The sequence below is a fragment of the Saccostrea echinata genome, unplaced genomic scaffold (assembly GCF_033153115.1).
Source record: "Saccostrea echinata isolate AGI-Se365-2 ecotype Australia unplaced genomic scaffold, CSIRO_AGI_Sech_v1 ptg000086l, whole genome shotgun sequence".
Lineage (NCBI taxonomy): Eukaryota > Metazoa > Mollusca > Bivalvia > Ostreida > Ostreidae > Saccostrea > Saccostrea echinata.
In genome coordinates this window covers 1,035,412-1,048,756 of record NW_026889835.1, presented here as the reverse complement: position 1 = coordinate 1,048,756, position 13,345 = coordinate 1,035,412, and the positions used below count along the sequence as shown (strand labels likewise).

At 31.7% G+C, this 13,345-nt stretch overlaps 1 protein-coding gene across 5 annotated transcripts in view; it reads left to right on the top strand.

The window, feature by feature from the left end:
- Positions 1-13,345, top strand: part of LOC133176961 (inactive tyrosine-protein kinase transmembrane receptor ROR1-like) — a 78,284-nt gene that overhangs the window by 60,714 nt on the left and 4,225 nt on the right. For 4 of the 5 annotated variants that reach the window (XM_061312024.1, XM_061312025.1, XM_061312026.1 and 1 more), the window contains 10 exons: positions 2,801-2,990; positions 3,753-3,859; positions 4,349-4,421; positions 5,792-5,827; positions 7,722-7,870; positions 8,959-9,168; positions 10,087-10,185; positions 10,979-11,032; positions 12,659-12,778; positions 13,042-13,146. In XM_061312024.1, the coding sequence (XP_061168008.1) occupies positions 2,801-2,990; positions 3,753-3,859; positions 4,349-4,421; positions 5,792-5,827; positions 7,722-7,870; positions 8,959-9,168; positions 10,087-10,185; positions 10,979-11,032; positions 12,659-12,778; positions 13,042-13,146 (1,143 nt within the window). The remainder of the gene's footprint in view (positions 1-2,800; positions 2,991-3,752; positions 3,860-4,348; positions 4,422-5,791; positions 5,828-7,721; positions 7,871-8,958; positions 9,169-10,086; positions 10,186-10,978; positions 11,033-12,658; positions 12,779-13,041; positions 13,147-13,345) is intronic. The other variant, XM_061312029.1, reaches the window with a different exon arrangement.

Here is a 13,345-nt window from a genome sequence, read left to right as displayed (position 1 = left end):
AATTCTAAAATCAATGAAATGCTGGTTAAGTTCTCTTTTTCCAGTTAGACTTGAAGCAAGAAAAACGTAGAAACCTCACAATATTGGAAAAAGTTTCTGTTGGAAAATTAACTTAAAAGCTATGAAATTTATTAATAGATATTTCAACTAATAAACAGACTTAGTCTATAAACTTTGTTAAAAAAGATTTTAAATAAAGATGAATGAAATGGGACTTGGTTTATTGGATTAAGACATCTTAGATTCTAATTGCAGTAATATTACAAAATAGCTCATAGATCATTAATGAACCAAACTCAATGTTTTAAGTTATTCCCATTGAGAACCAATCAGTCAATCAAAGTCTTGATGCACCTCAAAGATGCACTTTACAGTTTATGTCTTTCAGGAGTTACATCCCCTGAATGGCAATGGATCAAAGGCCTGAATTTACCTATAGGCAACAGATTAGTCCACCTGCATCTTGTCCATAATTTCTTACTGAAATAAGTGTTTCTTGACCTGTCAAAAGATTGTTTGTTGTAGTATAAATAATGTGTGGAAATTTCTAACCCTGAGTCAGAAAAGCTTTTAAATTAAGTGCCAGAGCATAATAAAATCCAAATCAAGTGTTTATTAACTTTCTTTGCACTGAAAATAAACAGATCATCATTGATTGTACATTTGGCAGGCCCCAAAAATTTATAGAACATTTTAACATGAACGATTGGGAAGAGTTATTGTCTGTACTTGAAAAAGGAGTCTTTGAAGTACATTTCTTAAGGAAATGAATTGGAGATTTGCATGGGTATTTCAGGAATGGAAAGATACTAAGCTTAGGTCAGAGAGAAAAAAAAACATTGTATGGTTTATTTATTTTATGTGATAATATGTCATGTATTTCTATAAATTGTTGGCATCTGCATTTCCGGAAAAAAGGCATGGTGCATTAAGAATAGTTTTAGGGTTTGGACAATGACAAATTGCTTCTTTGGGGATTCTGGAAAGTTTCGTAAAGAAACAAGTATATTCTTTGAGTGATTTATATAAAAATTTAAGACACATTATGCAGCAGTAACCTATGTGTGGGTTTGTTGCAATTTTTTTTCTTTGTTTGATTTGAAATGCACCAGATGGGGTTCCTAATGCCTCTTGATAAATCTTTAACTAGCAAAAAGACTTGATGAGTGTCAAAGCTAATTTATATTTCAATATAGAATAATCTGATGTTGTGTAACTCATCAGAAATCCCACCCAAAGTCAAGCCGGCAAAATGGAATCTATGATAAACTCCCCCTGATTTAGTGTTGTTATATTGTTCAGTTCCCAATCTGGATGTCACTGAAGTCACATTTATTTAGTTTTGGTCATGAATTATGTCCTGAGCAGTTGCTGGGTTCTGCAGTTATTTGTGCTACAGATAGGTTGTTAGTGGTAAAATTGATTGCTTGTACCCTGTAGTATTGTCCAATATGCATGGCAGAATCAAATATTTTTCATTGCTGTATTGCTTTACTCATGCTGATTGTTTAATGTAAGATCCTACTAGGACAGGCATAGCCATAATTCATAACTTGCCCCCATGCTGAGTTAGGATTCTTCCTGATGGGTTGTATAGAAAAGAAAATGAGTATCTTTCATACATCATATGCATCTCTTGTTGACATGATATGTATCGGTATCTTTTTTTCTCTACTGTGTATTCAGTACTCATTAAGTAATTGTGTATTCAGCTGCCAGAGACAATCAGGGTCAATGTGGATGCTAGAATTGGAGAAAAAAAATCAATTTTCTTAAGCCATCTGAAAATACACAAAGCTGTGCTTAATCTCAGCTGGTAGCAAAATGTCACTTAAAATAATTGACCTTTTTAGATGCGTAAATTGTGTGAATGTACTATGTAGCAATTGTACGAGGAGTGTTCCCATCAATGCTACAATACATGTATGTGCTATTAGAAGTGACCTTAGGCTAATAAATATTTTCATGATGTCCCTTTTTTCTTTTTAGCATTATTGCATCTGTTCCTAACTTTGGATAGAATAATCAGATGTTAATGATGTGATAGGGTAGGGCAGCTAGGGCTTCTTTTAACAGACTTTCTATCATATGGATGAATGACAAAATGTATGTTTTCATTTTTGATTATACTAAGAGATAAATCTAGATGTTGTGAAGTTTCTCACGTAATTTGCAGATAGTGGTTTCATGTAAAACATAAAGGTTTCATGTAAAACATAAAGTTATCTCAAACTCAAACATTTGTGTATGCAGTGGAATTTGTATGCACATTTTTTTATGTATTCATATCAGTTGTATCTTATTTATATCAGTTGGCATGATGTTGAATCATTAAATATGATTTTCAAAAAAAAAAAAATTAGTGAACAAAGAGTACTAAAGTATCCAAGATCTAAAAATAAAATGCACAGTGTGAAAAAGCCTATGTGATTAAAGCATGCCTCCTCCCCCACTGCAGTCGAAGATGGTGGGTGTAATACATTTATCTCTCTCTCTCTGCATATGGTTATGTCAAGATAAAGACTTTAATATATCAAAAAAATTCTTTAGTTAGTGTACTACACAAATCTAGTTCCTTTCATGAGTTTAGCAAGTACAGGTCAAGGCCGCATGATAGTTCTAGGTCGTACTTATAAATCAAGGCCAAAAGTCAATTAAAATTAGGCAGTACCACTTCAGTTAAATATCTGTATTAATTTGAGTGTCAAAATCCCTTTACTGTAAATTTTTATATTTTTTTAATATTTTTTTTATGATAATAAAACAAGTACATGTATTAAAAAAATCAAATTCTCTTTAGGCAATGGAAAGGCACTGTTGAACCTGGACTTTGCTATGAAAAACATCACCAAGTACAAGGGAGAAAATGTTCGTATTCGCTGTGAAATTTCTGGAAATCCTCTGCCACGCTACAAGTGGTACAAAGATGATGTACTTATTGGAGAAAATGAGGACCGCATCAACAGTAAACTTACTCCCTGGGGAGCAAGGTATTGATCCTCTTTTTCATCAAACTCCTTTTACTTTCTCTAATGCTTACTTAGCACAGGTAAACTCTATGTTTCAAATCTGATGTCTGAAATGTATTTTAAGGTACATTGACCCTCTGATAAGACAGATAACTCTTACTTGGATCAAAAACTATTATTCCTTTATGAAAATTTCAAGTTAAAAAGCCATTTCTGTTCAATTTTGTCCTGCAAGGCTTGCTAATATTTGGTGCATTTTAATTACGAATTAGATTTCTTTCGTAAAATCACTGTGTTAAGACATTAAAACTTTTATATGAGTGAACAGAGGGATAAAGAATTGAAATATAGGACACTATTACAAATAAAAACTGAATTCAGTTTTACAGGATGATGGGAGGTTTTTTTTTCTTTGAAATTGTAGGAGAGACATAAGTCAGTCATTACTAGCTCAAAGAACAAGAAAATGTTCTCTTTTTATTTCATTCTTGCATTTAGAATTTTTTGACTGAGATATTTAATAGCAAAGTACATCTGTGCATTACATCAGAGAAGTTTTTCATAGTCCAGTATGTCTGCCAAACAGATGTGTGACAATAAAATATCTTTATTTTTTGCTGTTAAGCTATGCGATACTGCTTTATCTACCAAAGTAATGCATCCAACAAGTATTGTTAAAAATATAAAGCAGTGAATTTTAAAGAGGTTTTGAAATATGTTTATCAGGTATTTATTAAACAAAAAGTGAGACTGGACACAAGCATTTTTAATTTATACTGTCAGGTTGAAGATAGCCAATGCTGATGTATTTGACAGTGGATGGTATATGTGTAAGGCCTCAAACAATGCAGGAGAGGTCAACACAACAGGATATCTATTGATTAAAAATGGTATTTTACTATTGTTGTACATGTATAGCATGATTTTTTGACAGTTATATATATTCTGTCACTCTTAACAATTTCTGTGGATCACTTGATTTTCGTGACAGCTTATTTTTGCAAGATTGTTAATATTTGTTTTTTATAGGTGAAACAAAATTTTCATGAATTTCGGTCTTTGCTCTATATAACCTTATATAATCTTTAATAATACTTATATACTTGAGAATGAAATTTTTGCGAGCAGTCTCTCGTTATTACGTGAAAATAAAGTTCTCATGAATAAAAAGTGATTTACAGTACTTTGAAAAATGTTAATGCCACAAAACATTTAAGTATAAATAAAGTAGTCGTTGTTATGTTTAATGTAATTTTTAGTTGCATTGATCTGGAAGATTTTAGTAAAGTAGACTTGCATGGTGAAAGAAAAACAGCTCATTGGGTTAGAAAGAATATTTTTAACAGAATGTACTTTACAAATTTTGATATATCTAACAGAGTATCCTCCTAAAGCCAAGAATCATGACAAAGGCCATGGACTGCCGGACATAATTCCTGATGACACAGACATGTATGTATATAAAAACTTACTGTAAAAAACTGGTTCTCTGACACAGATTCTTTGTCCATAGTGAGATTTCTGTGAATTCATTATACGGACCACCACAAAGTTTCAGGGGAGTATACTTGACTCATCCTATCTGTCTGCCTATCTGTCATTGCATGTCTGTAGAGGCTTATCTCATGGGATGTCCAAACTAACTTGCAGAAGTGGTGCTTATATGGAATATTATCATGTTTTGATTGTACCATTGCATGGGGTATCTGCCCAATTATGACAATTGTATTTCAAATTAAAATGGTCTGAACATCTCTTTCATGATTTAAATTCTTATAACAAGTTAAAATAATTGAGTGAAAAAAATAACTGTTTGGATCATTTATTATATTTTAAAGATAACAGTTCCCCTCAAATGATTTTATTTTAAATTAATACCCCCCCCCCCCCACCCCCACCCGCCTTTTCATGACCATCTTAAATGTGCCTGACTATTATACATAAGTGCCAATTTGTCGATATTTGATTTTGTGTGGAACCCTTATATATAAAAATTTATTTGAATTTAATTGCAATTAACCATTATTAACTGTATTTTATAATACAATGACTTGCTGTTTAGTAAAGCAAAGAGAATTTGGGCAGAGAACCAGTTTTTTCTTTAATGTACATGATCCACCTGTCATGACTGCATGTCTGTAGATATGAAATAAGGGGGCAACACTTCAAAAATATACATTTATCATGAATGGGTGGAAAAGTTCTGAAAAATGAATATTCCTTGGTATTTGATAATGAAATGTTATTTTAGACATTGCTTCATTTTCCTAGTGGGAGTCATCAAACTGTATTAAAAAATTGATCACTATTAATCAAAATTCTTGTCTGATCCTTACATTCTTCATCAAAGTACCCATTTACATAGATGATAAGTGAATTTGTTTGCATTTTGATAAAAGTGTAAAGAAAACAAATGTTGCTAGATATTGCTAAGGGAGAAATGATCATTGGACTGTTTTATGTTTTCTGATGTTAATCTTTTTGGTGAGTGCATTTTCACACTTTTCATTATACTATATGTGATGTTAATGTTTTTACCTTGTGCCATGAAAACAGTTCATCAACAAAGTAATAGTGAGCCAAGTTACTGATACCATCTACTGTAAGCTGCAAGAGTGACATTACAAAGCCAAACTGAACACACTCTTCAGATTTTATTTCATATCTAATTTGGGGGGAAACGGGAAAAAAACATAGTCAGTGAAGTAAACTGGTAGACTTTTTTAAGCGCAATTCATACACAGAGGACTGTATTTATATGTATTTTGCTCTAAAAGAACTAGTTTTATTTGGTATAAAAATTTACTTATTTCTTTCAAAAGCTTTTCTGGGAAATACAATAAAGATGTATACGAGACGTAAGTATAGCTGTATCTTGTTTGGAGGTTGTATTCATACATCCTTTTGTGCTTCATCTATAAGCTTAGTCCAATATACCTGCATTTTGATGATACTTTTCATTGAATTGCATTCTATGCAAACCCTCTACCTCAAGTGAAAGGGAGATAACTCTATTTTGCAAAATGAAATTGTTATAACAAAATATATAATCATGCATTTGCCTTTTTATTGTGGCTTTTGTGTTATATTGTTGTCTCAAGTATATTTTGCATTTTTTTATTATTGATTTTTGATAAATTGGTTTAAAAAAAATGAACAAAAAGAACTACAACAAAAAAGATTGAAACTAGTTTCTCCCATTCTTACTACCCAGTAAATTGAATAAGAAAAGAAAATGTAGTTTTTCTTCAACCAATGATAGAAAAAAGATAGCTACCCTTTTATGAATAGAGGTGGCATACAATATATGCTTCTAAGTAGCTTGCTTGATGGTGGGGAATACTTTTCATTCTTTGTGTGTAGTGTCTTCTGTGCTTTTGTGTGGTTTTACAACATTTCTCCTCTTCATTATATCTACATATGTGTGTGTATTTATATTCAGACAAATGTATATACAAATTTATTACATTTTCAACAGTGAAATAGTGTAATTTTTTAATGAAATAAACATGATATTTTTTCACAGTGAGTAAAAATATCAGTGATATTTTTTCACATTGTGAAAAAATATGAACAGTGTGGAAAAACTCGACATTTTCCCTCCCTTCATGAAGAGTTTTATTAAAAATACTCCCTAGCTTGTTGTAAGATCGCAATAGTAAATAAACCAAAAATCAACCTGACAGAGACAAAAATTGCCAAAGTTTCTCAAATCTATATGTCCACAATTTTCAACATCACAATCAATTAGCTATGACATCTCACAACCACTCATTAGTCTCAACTATGAAGTCACAGCCTAGATTGACAGCCTTGCTTTACAAAAAGACAAGCAAAAGAAAAATCAAAGAAAATGTAATAAACAGATAATTTGATGTTTTGTAGTTGAATATAGAATTTATTTTACTCATGAGGCAGAATTTTTTTAAATTTCATTTGTGCTTTGCACTAAGGAAAACAAAACAAATCCTGTTCCCACTTGTGAAATAAATTCCATATCCAACTACAAAGCATTGAATATTTTCTATGTATCTTTCCTTCACTAACATATGCTAGTTCTTTTTATCTTATAATCATCAAGTATCTGTATTTATTGATTTTAAACAATGCAATTTTTTCCAAAAGATTAGAAATATCAAAGGGGGGATATTGATTGAAAAGGCAGCTAGTGTAAGTTTGTTTTGTGTACTCTAAAGAAATTATTTTCCTTATTTTATATGCACTAGCTAAGACTTTTTCCTCTTTTCTTCTTTTATGTGTTCTTTGTAGCATTTAATAAAAAGGCAAATGTATTTTGGAAAGGCTTTTTAACACTGCATATTGTACTTGGAAAATATTTATATCCTTAAGTATATGGTAATGATATGAAATTTTATTCTACAGTGCAAGCATATTTTGGGGCTCATTATTTTTTCAGCAAATATATATTTTATAGCAAAAAAGTATAAAGAAAAAATATTTTTTTCTTCTTTTTTTTTTTTGAATTTTTTTTTCTTGAAAGAATGTGAACTTAAAACAACAGCATTCACAAGAAAGCAAGTAAAAAATTTCAAAATTAAATATTATCCAATGAGGCTGTGGATTGATGGTATCTTATTTTACAATGGGAAAGTTCGAGAATTATAACTATTTCACTCTGAAAGCAAAGAAGTTGCAATCTGCACATAATTGTAAGATAGATTTAGAATATCATTACTGAACAAATACTTAATGTCTATTAAAACTATAGAACTTGTCATATTTTGATCACAGGTACCAGGAGAAGGACAAGAAATCCAAGGAAAGGGGGGATGGATTTTGTCAGACATTTAGGGGAAACACCTGTGCCAAGTTCTTTGGGAATCAGAGCATCTATGTAACATCTGAATATTCACAAGGAATCAAAGAAAATAATTTTATCAGTAAGAAAACATATCATAGATAACATATCAACTGAAATTTAAGATCAATTTGTTGCCAAGTAAATCTTAATTTTGTTGTCAAATGTTATTGAATTGCCTGATTTTTTTTTAGCCAGAATGAAAGATAACCTTATCATTAAAGTAGATTTTGAAGAAGCACTATTTTATTTCTTCTATTTTTCATTTCTTCCTGTCTTGAAATGAAAATCCACTCTCTTCTTTAGGTGGTTTAAAACATTAATATATCCACAATAAGACAAAACAATTTCACATCATGATTAACTTCCCCTGATCATTTATTTGTTATGGTACTGATATTGTTATAATTACATCATTGCAATGCAAGAGTACCATTGATTGTGTAGGTTTATAATATTGCTCTCTGACTGATTAACCTTGTGACGGCAGTAACATGATAAAATGGGCTCGTATAGCCAAGGGTGATTTCCTGGAGGACAGCCTCAACATTTTAAAGTGGACGAAAAATTCCAGGTTCCTATAGCCAAGGGGGTTTTAGCATAGAACAGCCAGAGATTTTGCACAAAAAGTAAATTTTCAGTAACGTCCTCTGAATTTTAGAAATATTTTAAAAAAGTGAATGATTTTTCTTGCAAATGTACATGGACATTATGCTTATCAAAAATGTGTAGATACAGTGTATAAACAAGGTTTAATTTTCTTTAAAAAAAAAAATAGATTAAAATTGCATTATAGATATTTTGCAAATATTTAGAAAAACTGTATATAACATATTCTACAAAATCTTCATGAAAACAAGTTTATCTTTTTCAAATCTGGAATGCAATTTCTTTAAACATTATGTTACATATATGATATATATGTATATGGAATGTATTGTGAAATGAAAAAAGTATTACTCATTTTTATGTTGCGCATGTGGCTATAAAAGGGTTTTTTTTTTCTATCTCTTCTATAAGGTGGTCCTTTGGCTATGAACAAGGAATTTTATATCCATTTCATTACGGCTGTGTGGCTCTAAAAGTGTTTGGATGTCAAAAGGATATAATTGGTATTTTAGGTGGATTTACCATAACTATAAATCCTATTGATATAATACTATTTTTTAGGTGGATTTACCATAATTGCCTCTTCTAGTGAGATGTCTACCACTTGTCACCAGTACGCTATACCATTTCTGTGTTACTATACATTCCCACCGTGTGACCACACCTCAGATGAGCCTCGTCCACGACAGGTGTGTCGGGACGAATGTGAAGAACTAGAACAAAACATCTGCATCAAGGAATATAAACTGGGAATGATTCATCCAGAAATTGGTAAAGATTTTAACAGAAATGATGAAATTGGTTCCTCTCACTTTTTCAAATGATATCCAATCTCATGTCGGTCCACCTTTACTCAGGAAATTCACTGTAAGGCTGCAGCAAAGTATTGCTTTACAGATTTTTTTTTATATACCAGTTTCTGCAAGAAGCACTTTTAATACTCTGAGAATTTTTAACCATGACCCATCGGTTTTTGAATGTTAGCATAAGTGGTTAATTCAGTTCAAGTCCCAATGCAATTTACCATACAGTGGGTTTCTCAAATGGGTTTAAAATTTGGCATTTGGCTTGTTCAAAGGTATGCCAATAATTCTGGCAGACCTTTTTTTGGCAGACATGGAGTTCCACAATATTTCGAACTAGTAGCTTAATTTTATACCATTTAAAAGGAGAGTACAAATCAGGTATCGTAAATATGTAAAGAAACACTAAAAACAATAATTGTGCATCAAAATAATTCAATGAAACGTGAAGGTAACAAACAGTGATCATGCTCAAAGGTCCATTTAAACAATATAAATTATGAGCAGAGCCAACACGACATCTGAAAACATCCCCTGTTATCCGAACACACTGAGTCAATTACTGTCATGATGAATTTAGTGTTGACTCAAATACTGATAAGTGCAAAAAGAGGAAGTTTGTAACTGATCAAAGTTAACTTTCTTGCATTTAGTACTTATATGAAAGGGTGCAAATTTAGTGATTAAAATTTTAGCTGGCTACTACAAAACTGCTGAAATACACCAAAGTTAGCTCCCTGCTAAAAATCCCACCATATGGTATGTGTTCACTACTGATAAATGCCTTACATGTATGTTTTCAGGTCTATTATATGTTTATTTCTGATAGATGATGCCTTGTGTTTTCAAGTCTACTGATAAATTAATGATGCCTTATTTTTTCAAGGTAAGCAGCTTCTTCCTATTTGTAAGGACTTGCCTCCTGTAGGAACTCCAGAGGGAAACAACTGTGTTAGGATAGGAGTACCATCCCGGACAAAATCAGGTCAGTCTTATGTACTTATGTAAGAGTGAATGAAGTGATAGAGAGAGTGTCAAGAGATGAATTTCCCTGGCTTTATCTCCCTGTGTTCTGTCTTGTGTTATGCATGAGGCTATGTATGTCTCCTTTGATTTACTACATATAGAGAACATGCATACAAGTCCAATACAAAGAGTTACTCGTATTTAGCTACCTATTTACCTAGTTAAGTAGGTACTGTATATATAGGGAAATTATGGCCATGTTTTATTTTTACCCTCATGATCAGAGGGCATATTTGTTTGGGCAAATTTAAAATGAGTGAAATTCTTTGAAAGTGTAATGGGGTGAAAAATAACCTTGTAAACAAAATTTTAATCAACGAAGAGTAGAACAAATCAATTGTATTAAAATTGGCCTTCGACTGTCATGAATTGGTGTATACAAGCATATATGGTTGAATGCACTTGAGGAGAAGCTTTCTTGAATATCTTCTGTATTGATTAACTTATTAAAAAAATTAAAATTAATTTTTGGTGATTTTTCTTTCACAACTTAATGTATGAATATTCATTTATTTAGTGCTTTATCGATAGGCTATCTGGTCACTGATCTATTTTGAGATCATAGTTTAACAAATACACACAAAACATTTTTAAAATATTTTGTTATGCTTGTTTTTCTTTTTACTTGTAATGTGCTCATGCATCTTGATAGAAAATAATGTGTCCATGTTTCAACTGTTCTTCCTTTGTTATGAGTGTACAAGTGTTGCTGTCTAACAGTCTATGCTTACAAATATGTTGTTAATTAACAGTGTGGTATGGACAAAATGAAGGCAATCAAATCAATGGTGGATATGATATCCCAGGTAAGCTTAACCTGACTACAATAGATTTTGAGAGATTTTCTTTGTATGAACTTCACAAAATAGAAAAAGTGTGCAAGTTTCCATGGGTTAGCAAGAGAAGTTAACAATTACCATAAGCAGATTGTACCCAGTGTTAAGGACATACGCAATGTACCTTACCTACTGATAATTTTTCAAGATATTCTTAATTTAAGATTATAGTGCCTTCAGAAGTTCGTAGATAAAAAATCAGCATGCATTACCAGGGGTTTTGAAAAGATATCAATTGATGAAAATTCTTGTATAATTCAAAGAAAAATATACAAAAATTACTAAACATATATTCTAGATGTTTTATGTATCCAAACTTGTTTTAGAAGAAGTGTACAACAGCATATATAGACATTAAAATGTAGCACACAGATCCTTTAAGTATTGGAACTCTTCAACTCCATTGAAAAAGACAATAAAGTTCAAACTACGTTGCGTATGTCCTTAATTTTTGATCAAGAAAAGCTCCATGAGAGTTATTGCCCTTTCATATATATATCCCAGTTACTGTTTAATATTAATACATAAAGAATGAGGTTGATAATAAAGCAGGAACAGTTAATGTAAATTGACCATGGTAATTAATGTACATGTAGTAAGAATACCTTAATTTGGGGTGCAATTTTAAGTTTTGATCTCTGTTTATCTGTCAGTCCAGAACATATTAACCCACATCAGAACTTCTGAAGTATGCACAGGATCAAAGAGGCATTTTTCAACATCTAATTGGGCTTTAGTATTTTATAAACACATTTCTTATCTGTTAAAAATACCTGAGACTCATTAAATATCATATAAGCTTCAATTCATTCTTTGTAACAGTTTGGGCTGTATGGACCGTGGGCATTAGCCCGGGTAGCTCGGTGGTTAGAGCATTTGAATAGTGATACATGGGTACCAGGTTCAATTCCCAGTCCAGCCATATGTTTTTGGGGTTTTTTTGTTCCTTATTCAGGTTATATGTAAATTAGTAATTTCTGATAAGGTGAACTTTTGTTGTGTGTCTTTGAGGTCGAAGACTGTTTAAGGAGGGAGGAATGTAGTAGGTTGGGCTATATGGACCATTAATATTGACCTGGGTAGCTCAGTGGTTAGAGCACCTGACAAGTGATACAGGGGTCCCAGGTTTGATTTCAGATCCAGCCATATATTTTCTTTATTCATTCCTCATTACCTACTAATTTGTTGGCCAGTTTGGGGGGCTTAGTTCAGGTTATATGTAAATTAGCTATTCCTGACAAGGTGAACTTGTATTGTTTTGTCTTCAAGGTCGAAGACTGTTTAAGGAGGGAGGAATATAGTAGTTTGGGCAATATGAACCATGGATATCAGCTTGGGTAGCTCAGTGGTTAAAACTCTGACTAGTGATGCAGAGATTTTGGGTTCAACTTTCAGTCCAACCAAATATTTTCTTTATTCATTTTGCCTTTTCTATTACAATACCAAAAGAAAATAATCGCCACATTGATGTTTTTTTAATCAAGTCTGTTTCAAAATTAGTAAATATCAAAAAAAAATAATCACCACATTGATGTCTTTTGAATAAAGTCAGTTTCAAAATAAGTAAATAAATGTAATTTTTTTTCCCTTTTTCAGAACGCAGTTGTTATACAGGGAAGGGAGAATACTATAAAGGGACTCACCACAGAACACTAACGGGGAAAATGTGTGTCAACTGGCAAAACAATCCAAAGTTCGCAGACCATAAATTGCTGGGTGAGAATACAGGAATTATCACAGCTGTTCATATATTGATGAATCTTGATAATTATGATAGATTTTTTTTTTTTAAATTACCGTGTTCATTTTCAGTAATGTAATAAGCATCAGGGAGAAATAGTTTTTAAACAAAATCATGGAATTCATTACAAAGCAATTAAAATCAAAGAATTCTGTCTTAAACTTTTATATTATGTACTAGTAATTATAGATAAATTAAATCATCATAAAAAGTAGAATCTATTCAAATATTTTGACAGGGAACCACAACCAATGCAGAAATCCTAATCATGACCCAAGAGGGCCTTGGTGCTACGTTGACCATAACTTCAAACACAATGAAACCTGTGAAATCCCACGTTGCAGTAAGTGTAAATCTGAGTTTTGATGTTTATATTAAGGGTTTTACAGATTTTTTGTAGGCAAGACTAAAGTACACCACATGTATAAATATGTATGCTACTTTATTAAAGTATATATTGTTAGGGGTCTGCTGCATTTATAGATCTGTCTGTCTTTGAAAAATACATGTATTAATTTTTAGACATTGAACCTTCATATTCT